General features: G+C 41.4%; 1 protein-coding gene across 1 annotated transcript; it reads right to left on the minus strand.

Moving 5' to 3' along the window:
* Positions 1 to 8,939, minus strand: LOC311329626 (alpha-N-acetylgalactosaminide alpha-2,6-sialyltransferase 1-like; the record flags this gene model as incomplete). The annotated part of the gene is made up of 8 exons (XM_084461510.1): positions 1 to 201; positions 404 to 503; positions 1,201 to 1,284; positions 1,351 to 1,454; positions 1,802 to 1,940; positions 6,490 to 6,649; positions 8,372 to 8,534; positions 8,787 to 8,939. 8 exons carry the CDS (start codon positions 8,937 to 8,939, stop codon positions 1 to 3), a joined length of 1,104 nt encoding a protein of 367 aa, XP_084317636.1.
* Between the last annotated feature and the right edge of the window lie 1,598 nt (positions 8,940 to 10,537).

A 10,537-nucleotide genomic window follows, 5' to 3' on the forward strand; every position in this document is an offset into this window, starting at 1 on the left:
TTATGGATTATCTGCCTCTCCAATCTTCTCCTTCCTCTGGTAAAGTCTGATGACCTTAATGTCATGGAGTTTTTTCCAGGTAATTAGCTCAAGTTCGTAGTCATGGTTGATGAAGAAGATGACAGGAGTTTTCACATCTCTCTCAAAATAGTAGTTAGGATATTTACTGTGGTCTTCAGTGATGAATCCATATGCATCCACCTGACAGAATGTTGTGACCAAAACAAGATGAATATAAAATCCACTAATCCCTGGAGTCCCCCCTCCCGCATAGCATGATAAATAACTAAACCGTAATACCATGTAATTACACTGTAGTCCCTATGTAACTACAATGTTGCCACTTCATGATCATCAGATAGATCAGATTGAGTTTGAATCTACACTCTCCGTTATGACTCACCAAGTCACAGGTGTGCAGGGCCAGGAAGAGTGAGAATGCTCCATTAGTGGGTCTGACCATTGACCATTTGTCACCGTTCAGGTTTTTTGACTTTAAGAATCTATCACAGGAGCACAGGACACACACCTGAGTAAAGGCAGAGGAGAAGGAGACACTAGCTCTGGTCCAGGACGTTGATGAGAATCAGAATCAGAATTCGGAGGCAGGAACTCTCCCTTGCTAGGCCCTGTCAGGGACCATTTTTCCATTAGTTGTTTTCAGTCAGTCTGCTCTTAAGTAGCCTACAGATAATCATATTTTCGCTGTGCACCGAAGTGAAGATGGTTTTTGAACAATGAAAGCCTTTTCTCCGAGGTGGCATGACTTTTCGTCACCCACCATTTGTATAAAAACACTTCTTTGCACTTAAACAGCACATATCCACTAGCCTGGCCCTGCCATCCTGGTCACATGATCTCGCTCCACATAGAGAAACAGAATGTTAGATCACATGATCAGGATGGCAAACCCAGGCTAGTGGATATCGGTGAATAAGTGCTATTTAAGTGCAAAATATAGATTTTTATATAAAAGGTCGGGGGCAGAAAGTCAAGCCTCCTTGAAGAAAAGGCTTTCATTATTCGAAAACCGTCTTCACTTCAGTGAGTAATAAAACATATATTATCTGTAAATAAATACAGAAGAACAGACTGAGTGAAAAAAGTTAATGGATTAACGTATGGTCTCTGACAGGGTATAGGGAGAGTTCTGCACTGGACCAGAGCTAGGGGGAAACCTGACGATAGTTCTAATTTTACCTGTTACGCACGTATCTGAGGAAGTCTGGATGAAGAACGTAGAATCGATTCTCATCAAACTGTCCAGCATAGTACATCCATGGCCTGGAAGAGAGAGTTCACTCAAAACTGATCCTTATACTGTATAAAGGGTGGAGAGAAGATGCTTACTGTTCGCCCGAGAAGGGTCCAGCTGTGACCTCTGTTCTCCCCAAAAGACCTTGCAGCCACTGGAAATCCCTCAGCCCCTCTGGAATCATCACATACTTTATACCCTGAACAGGGAGAGCAACACACTATCATCACATACTTTATACCCCGAACAGGGAGAGCAACACACTATCATCACATATTTTATACTCTGAACAGGGGTAGCAGCACACTATCATCACATACTTTATACCCTGAACAGGGGTAGCAGCACACTATCATCACATACTTTATACTCTGAACAGGGGTAGCAGCACACTATCATCACATACTTTATACCCGGTACAGGGGGAGCAATACACTTACTGCAGGTACATTATGTGTGCATGTAAGTGGGTAATTGACTTAATGAGTGTGTATCGTAGCTTTGGTAGTCACTAATTTACTGTAACTAAGCTGCAGGTTTCAATACCTCATCGTGGGGAACGGTTTTATAACCAAACTTGTGGAATATCAACAGTGAATTGGTGATGGAGTAGGCCGTGTGAATGTACACTGAAGTTCTGTTCCCCACATCCTCCTCGTACCCCTGGATGATGGCACCATTCATCCTTAAGAAAAGAACTGTCAAAGTCAAATGACATGAAAAACATGAAAACAATATTCCAATATGATGGCATCATTACCTATAGAAGTCCCCGTCAGACTGCCCTTTGAATTTCATAAAAAAATAGAAATGTTTGGTTATAAAAACTTGGGTGTGACCCTGGACTCATCCAGGCCCTGGTCATCTCCCGCCTGGACTACTGCAACTCCCTACTTGCTTTGGCTCTGGCGTCAGCCATTAAACCCCTGGAACTTGTCCAGAAAGCTGCTGCTCGCCTGGTGTTCAACCACCCCAAGTTTTCCCACAGAACTTCCCTTCTCCGTTCCCTACACTGGCTCCATAGCGCTCGCATCCAGTTTAAAACTCTGGTGCTAGCCTACAGGGCACTGAAAGGACAGCCCCCTCCTAGCTCCAGGCCATGGTCAAGCCCTAGACCCCCTTCCAACCACTATGCTCTTCTACCTCAGGGCGACTGGTTTCCACGTCACAAGGCCCCTGCGGTCGATCGACACGCGGTCACGGCTCTTCTCTGTCCTGGCCCCGCAGGGGTGGAATGAACTGCCCACCGACGTCAGGACAGCAGAGTCGCTGCCCATCTTTCGCCGCAGGTTCAAAACTCTCTTCTTCAAGAAGTACTATCAGGATCCTCCCTCTTAAACATCTACTGTATTTTTATTTTGCTACTCTTCCACTTAATTTTACCACTAGATTATCCTCTTTGTCACTTGTTTTAGAAAGGAGATGCACTTGTGAGTTCTGGCAAGTAGTAGTACATTGGCTTCTACGTTAAATGCAATTATTGTAATTGATTTTGTATAAAAGCATCAGCTTAATGACTGTAATGTAATGTAATGTAGAAATTGGTTCTCGGAGAACACAGACCTCCATCCATGAATGCATTTCATGGCTCTGTGTGTGAGCATGTGCATGCAAGCAGGATATGTTTGGTATTGCTGCATTTGTCGAGAGTTTTATGCCAGTCCCAACCCCGTGTCTCTGTGACCGTCCCACTTCAAGATATATCGTTTTAAGACCCTCCGTCAACGTTAGGCTTGATCCGTCTATGCTTGTTTATTGGCCGTTCTTCAGGTAACCCTGTGTTTCACGTCACAACGATATGAACTGTGGGTAATTCCCTTAGGCAAAGTCCACAGAAGTGCAGACTTACGGTAAGGGGGCATTAAGAGATCAAAATGTCTGCCAGAGAGCCCTTGTGCACTTGACGTTTTGACAGTGGGAATGCACCTCAAAGTCTGTGAATTTGTAAGGATTGGGACTGGGCCACTGAATCCTCTTTTTTTTTCTTTTTTTTTTTTTATTGAATATATTTCAGAATTTACAATAGTGACATATTACATATAAAATGTTCAACATAATGTTATCAATTACAGAATATACTGTATGTAACATAATAAACCAAACTTTATAAAAAGAAGAGAATCAAAACAAACAACAACAAACAGTATGAGGGAGAAAAATAAATAAAATACTAAGGTAATCCAGCCTATTTGTTTTTATTAGAAAGTATTTTTCTTATATATGAGAGGTTTTAATAGCTTTTTTGTTCGTAGTTATTTTAGAAAGAGAGTCAAAGAGAGATTGTAGTTCAACACAAAGCAAAATGAAATTAGGTTTAGTCTGCATCACTCTAGCTTTATGAATATGATATTTGCCAGTAAGACAAATACACTTAAGGGCATCATTAGATAAATTCAAAAATAAATTAGAAATAGATTCTGTTTCAGAATTACAAAAATAACATAGTGGAGAGATATCTACTTTCAATTTATGTAATAGTTTATTAGTAGGGTATCTGTGTAATATCTTCATATGAACTTCTTTTATTTTATTTAGTATGAGTAATTTATTAAGGTCTGACCAAATGTTTTCTACTTTGATATCTGGATAAGATAGTTTCCCTGCAATAATTGATTTGGGGAAAAAACTTTGATCTGAGGTCAACATTTTCCTAATATGGTTATTATTACACATACTGTATGATCAGATAGGTCTTTCCCACCAATTAAATGTTTGTGGATCTCTTCATTCAATGGGCCATATAACAGTGTGTTTTTTAACAAGAAACTAACTTAGGTGAAATACTTTGTACAACACTGTTATAATCTCTTTGATAAATATCCATACCCTTACTCTCAATAAGGTCTTCGTAGCCATTGAACTAAATCCCAAACTGCTCCCAATGAGCAGGCTAACACCAGCTGGCCGCCATTGTAAATCGCTTTGGATGAAAGCGATATAAAAGAGCACTCAATTCACCATCCATCCATTCACCATTTAGCTTAAAACAAATATTTGATTCTGACAGAGTGCAAACACTGTGGTTACAGACATCGCCAGAGCCACACAGTGAGTCAATAGAATAGACCCTTATCCCAGCAGCCATTTTGATACAGTATGGCAGTGGGCAGGGAGGGATTATGGGGTGTGTGGGCCCCTGGGCAGGGCGTCCGTGGAGGCTGTCATACAATATTTAGGGGAGAGAGGGCTTGCTTTCAGGGGGGATGATGAGCTACTGGGGTCACCTCACAATGGTAATTTCCTGGGCATCCTAGAGCTATTGGCAAAGTTTGGTCCATTCTTAGCTGAACACCTTATTGCCATGGTGGACAGTCTGGGGCTGGACCTGTCCAACTGTAGGGGCCAGTCATACGATAGTGCGAGTAACATGTCTGGAAAGTACAATGGGGTCCAAGCACATCTTAAACAAAAAAAAACACTGATCCATTAGGTCCCGTGCGCAGCAACTTGGAGACATTGTGCACAACTGTGAGAGGTCAGAGGGCTTTTTATGAGGGCTAGGGGCACTAGAACCCTCTGACTACAAGGGCCCCCAGCCCTCCAATAAAGTCCTCTGACTACCCAGCCCTCCTATAAAGCCCTCTGACTACCAGGGCCCCCTGCCCTCCTATAGAGCCCTCTGACTACCCAGCCCTCCTATAAAGCCCTCTGACTACCAGGGCCCCCAGCCCTCCTATAAAGTCCTCTGACTACCAGGGCACCTGGTGCAGGGTAAACACAGGTGTAATTAATAACATTAATTAGAAAGGGTGCTCAGAGAGCACAGGCATCCATGCATTTAGGCATTTTGTTAGTGTAACTCAGTAGAAATGGCTCGTAATTTCATTTGTTTGTTTGTTCTTTAGGCGGATTACACAAAAACTACCAGAGTGAATTTACTAAACTCGGTGGAGGGGTGTAACATGGGCCAACCCATTAAAGTGGATATGAATCACTGGGGCAGATACACAAAAGAAAAGAAAACTAAAAATTGCAGTAGTGATCTGTAGTCCCGGGTTCGAGAATTAATAGGAATTGTATACAGAACTAGTAAAACCTTTTGATGTGCTGTGGGCTCAATTTTTCATATTTCAAAAATCTGTGAGGATCGTTTGGTAAGGACAGTCTGAAGATACAGTATATCAATTTTGGTGTCAATTGAACAAAAAATGTGGCAGGCTATAGGTTTGATAAGTTTTACAGTTTATGAAGAAATCAGAGTGATGGACTTCAAAATTCCTGCAAGGTCAGAGCGTATGAAAGTTTTGTCTCACTTGGGACTACATTCACGTGGTGGTTTTACAGTGATAGCACATATGGCTGATTTGTTATGATCTTTTAAAGTTTTAAACTTTAGACTGTTGCTGTAGTGCCACCTTCAGGTTTATTGACCTACAATGCAGGTTGAGGACTTTGGCTATAGTACTGGAGCTATGTGTAAATTTTGGTGATTTTTTGTCCATGGGAAGTTAGACTTCAGTGGAAGATGGAGAATAATAATAATAATATAGGCAAATACAATAGGGTTCCGGCAGCTACGTTGCCTGGCCCCTAATAAACACTGTACAGTATTAGGAAAAGTTATTGAGTGGTATTACATATAAATCTGATGTTACCCGAATCATTGGGTGGATATGAATTAAAACAAAACATTTCTTTGACCATTTCGCTTCATGTCATCTTTACGTGTTCTGCCAGGCTAGCCATGGTTTGAATTCTGAACGATAAAAAAACAAACAATTAAGAACGATGGCTCTTCGTTACAACGAGGAGTCAAATCAGCTTTAGATAGATGTCAACTTTATTTATTTGCTGTTTAAGTAAACAATATTATCTTATCTTTCTATGCATGTGAAACTAAATAATATCTGATTCTCATTCACTATTGGGAAAATTACATTTTCTTAGCCTTTCTTAGACTTAAACCATTTCAACTGAGTTGCACCGACAAAATGCATTCATGTGCCGAGTCCTGTACTCTCTGAGCACCCTTTCTAGTTTTATTGAGTGTGTTATGAGTACAGCATTATGTACATCCTAATTGCTCGTAGTCTCACCCTTTAATGTCTATCTGAGTACCTAGGACTGGAATGTACCTGTACCCGTACTTGTTAATGTACCTGTACCCATACTTGTTAATGTACCTGTACCCATACTTGTTAATGTACCTGTACCCGTACTTGTTACGCATGGCAAATAAACGTTCTGTTCTATTCTATTCTGTATGTATCTTGCATTTGCAGCATCTTACTTACCTGAACACATAGTCATGCGCATCGATGTCCTTCCCCATACCAGAGCCATTGAGGATTCCCCCACAGCCCACCACCGCACAGCGCACACACCGTCCGGGGCCCCGAGGCTGAAGCAGAGGGGCCCGGGGCTTAGGGAGCAGGTCTACTGCTGCCTTCACCTCTGCAGACATGCACACAGGCACCTGCGTGAGTAGCCTACACATACAAATGCATGCATGCTCAGGCTTGTACACACACACACACACACACACACACACACACACACACACACACACACACACACACACATACCTACACATACAAACACACACACACACACACACATACCTACACACACACACACACACACACACACACACACGCACACACACACACACATTTCTGCATGTTATTGAGTACCATACTTTCATGTCCACATGCTTTCTATGGGACATTACTGGCATAGATGTCCTTTAGTTGAGAAATGAGTGTTAAGCTTACTTTCTGCTCTATTTCTATTTCTTCCTATGCTACATGAACTATCTTAAGTGAGTAAGGATGAATAACTGCTGAATTTCATTAAAGACTATCATGACGGATCACCATTAACCATTCAACCAAGTCCACATAGTATAGGCTTCTGACTTAATGGATACACATTGAGCCTAAAAAGAGTTGTGGCTGTAACTTAGAACTTCGTAAAACATGTGTCCCTTGCTTAAGTCAATTAAAGGTATAATATGTTATATGTGGATTAAAATGTTAAAAAAATCAAAAATAATACATCCATAGGGCTTTGCGAAGGCTGCAGAGTAAAAGTATTGCTTTTCCATAAAAAATGATATTTTGTCTGAATTATTACATTATGAAATTTTGACGGCCCGACAATGACACTCTGTTGATATCATACCAGCCAATAGTATTACAGCGTTGGTACTGCGCTGGTACTGGTTGCCAGGTACTATTCTAGCTTCACCACTGTGATATTAGCAGTAGCCAGCAAACGTTATACTTCCATGAATTAGCAGCATTATAGATGTTGGTTAGCATCAAGTGTGTGTGCGACTATAAAAAGGCAGCTTTTCCGTCCACTTCCGCTCACTCTTTTCAGCTAAATGTTTGGTAAAATGGTCGAGTTTTGTCGTCCTGCTTCTCCGCTGGCGAATCGTGCGATACGAATCTCAAAAGCTCAGTGACCAAAGAAGGAGCAAAAGTCAGATAAATATCGGGCCAGCCTTTTCTCGTTGGACGGAGTTTATGGAGTTTCATGGGATAAAGTTGCATGGTGACATGGCTACTTTTCTACTAGACCGGTAAGCTAGCTAACTAGCTATCGTTATCTTTCTTGGAATCTGCATAGCCAGACCTAACGTTATCTCCACACTACAGCATCTAACGTAACTTATTACATGGCACTCTGAAATACTTGATTGTGATTACTGATTAGTGAAGGGAAGATCTTATCACAGTATGACTGAAACAGTGCATTCTCTGGCATTTTGGCAACCAATACGTTGTGTTGTTGCAGATCTTATCTTTAGACACTAGATGGGGGAAATAATCCACATACTACATATTCTACCTTTAAGTTTTCTAACAGGGAAAATAGTTTGTCAGGGAGTCAGATTTGTCTAGTCATCCACTTTTATTTACCGCTAATTAGCCGCAACTCTTCTTGCTAACAATAGGATGCTTGAGGTGGCTCCAAAATGAACAATGTGACTTCACAAAGTGTCTTCACAATGTACGATGTATTCATTGCTTATTTCATAAAAATAATATTGGTCTTTCAAAGATATTTAAAAGCCCTGGCCCATTGCCCTGGCAAATGCAAACGCAAACACACCCACACCCACACCCACACCCACACCCACACCCACACCCACACCCACACCACACCCACCTGAATAGTTATACTCCATGAAGCCAAAGGGGTTGTTAAAATGAGACAGTCTGTTCCATTCACTCATGTTAAGATGCTCCCTGTTCATGAACAGCTGCACGTTAGGAATAAATGCCTCCTTAAAGCTTGAGTCTTCATTGTTTTGCAAAGACTCGGGGCAGGTCTAGGAATGGAGGGGGAAGAGAAGATAGACTGAGCCAATTAAACAGAGGAACAGGCAACAGTTCCTCTAACACTAACAATCATATTCAGCACTGTAGTTGAGTGTATAATAACAGCTATTCCCATTGACACAGAGTATACACAATTATATCATCACAAATCATACTCACAAACACCACTCCATACTTGCTTTTCTACTCTAATCTATTCCATATGTCTTAATGGGCAGTGCCCAAAAGATACTGTCATTTACCCTGGGTCTGGATTCAGTGTCCCGGTTATAAATATCCTCAAAATTCCACACGGGCAGTTTGGTGAAGTTCTTTTTGAAGAGGATGTGCATGGGGGTCTTCTCCACAGAGGCTGGTCCAGTTGTTGACGTATTGATTTGCCACCCAAACTTCATGGAATTAGAGCTCTCATTGTTTGTGACTTTTTTTTTGATCGTATTTGTTGTGTTTAACACCATTTGAAATATATAGCTGTAACAAAGAGGAAGTTATTACAATCTCAAACGCAACTTTAGCAATGGATTACAATCTAAACATGGTTCCTACTACCTAATTAGTGTGTGCATTCTATACATGTTATAATGTATCTATCACCACAAACATAAAACAAATTAATTAACAGTGATACATCAATTTATCCTCCCTTTTTTACGAAGTCTACATGTATAGTCCTTGTTTCCAACAGCCTCACCAGATATACAGTATGTTACCAAGTAAAAAATGTCATCTTTTGACAGCCTACCCCATGCTGCTGTGTGTGGATATATGTTCCCCTAGAAGCAGATAGAGGATGGTGAAAACCACCACAATTGCCACCAGGCGGAGAATTTTCCAGCTGTGTGGAGATGTCATCTTATTCACAAAGGACAGGGTTTGTCTGTACAGTAGTCACTGTAAGCGGAGTTTTTCCCATCCGTCCAGAAGCTGAAGCAGCCAGGAGAGATTGGGGCTGACCCCTCCCTCCCCGGACACAAACGCTTTGAGCCACTCACCTCTGGCAGAAGGCTGCGCTCTCACAACACAAGAATAGTGATGTATACTTAGCTTACACATATTACTGATTAATAATTATTCAAAAGAGAGTTTATCTTACTGTAATTTATGGTCCTTAAATAAAGAGGATGTCAGACGATAGAACGTTAATCCAGGTTTATTGCTTTTCATGCAAGGTAGTACAACAAGGTTAAAATCCACAAGACAGTGATGTAGGAACTTAATTTACACATATTTCTTGATCAATAATTATCCAAAAGAAGGGTTATCTTACTGTAATTTAGGGTCCTTAAATAAAGAGGATGTCAGACGAGAAAACGTTAATCCAGGTTTATTGCTTGCATGCAAGGTGATACAGCAGGTTACAGTCCACACAAAGCTGAGCTTATCACATTGATAAGCCATGATTGATAGGCCATGGTCAAACCCTACATCCCCTCCTGACCGCTACGCTCTGCTACCTCAGGGCGACTGGTTGCCCCGTCACTCCGAGGCTCCTGCGGTTGATCGACACGGTCACGGCTCTTCTCTGTCCTGGCCCCGCAGTGGTGGAATGAACTGCCCACTGATGTCAGGACAGCAGAGTCGCTGCCCATCTTTCGTCGCAGGCTCAAAACTCATCTCTTCAAGAAGTACTACAACAATCCTCCCACCTAAGCACTTATTATATTATATTGCACTGTAGCCTACTTTAGATTGTGATCCTTGCACTTTGCCTTCAGCACTAGATTATGCTCTTAGTCACTTGTTTTAGAAAGAAGATGCACTTGTGAGTTCTGGCAAGTAGTAGTACATTGGCTCTTCCTACGTTAAATGCAATTGTTAGTCGCTTTGGATAAAAGCGTCTGCTAAATGACTGTAATGTAATGTAATGTAATGTAATTGATGTTATGTCTTATAAGCACGAGATTCACATTCTTCCTGTCTAAACTAGGTTTGGCCAACAGGCCTGCAGTTTTCATTGGTCAGCCTTATCAGTACAACTTTCAATTGGCCATTC

Source organism: Borostomias antarcticus, assembly GCF_949987555.1.
Source record: "Borostomias antarcticus genome assembly, chromosome: 1".
In the NCBI taxonomy this organism is placed as follows: Eukaryota; Metazoa; Chordata; class Actinopteri; order Stomiiformes; family Stomiidae; genus Borostomias; species Borostomias antarcticus.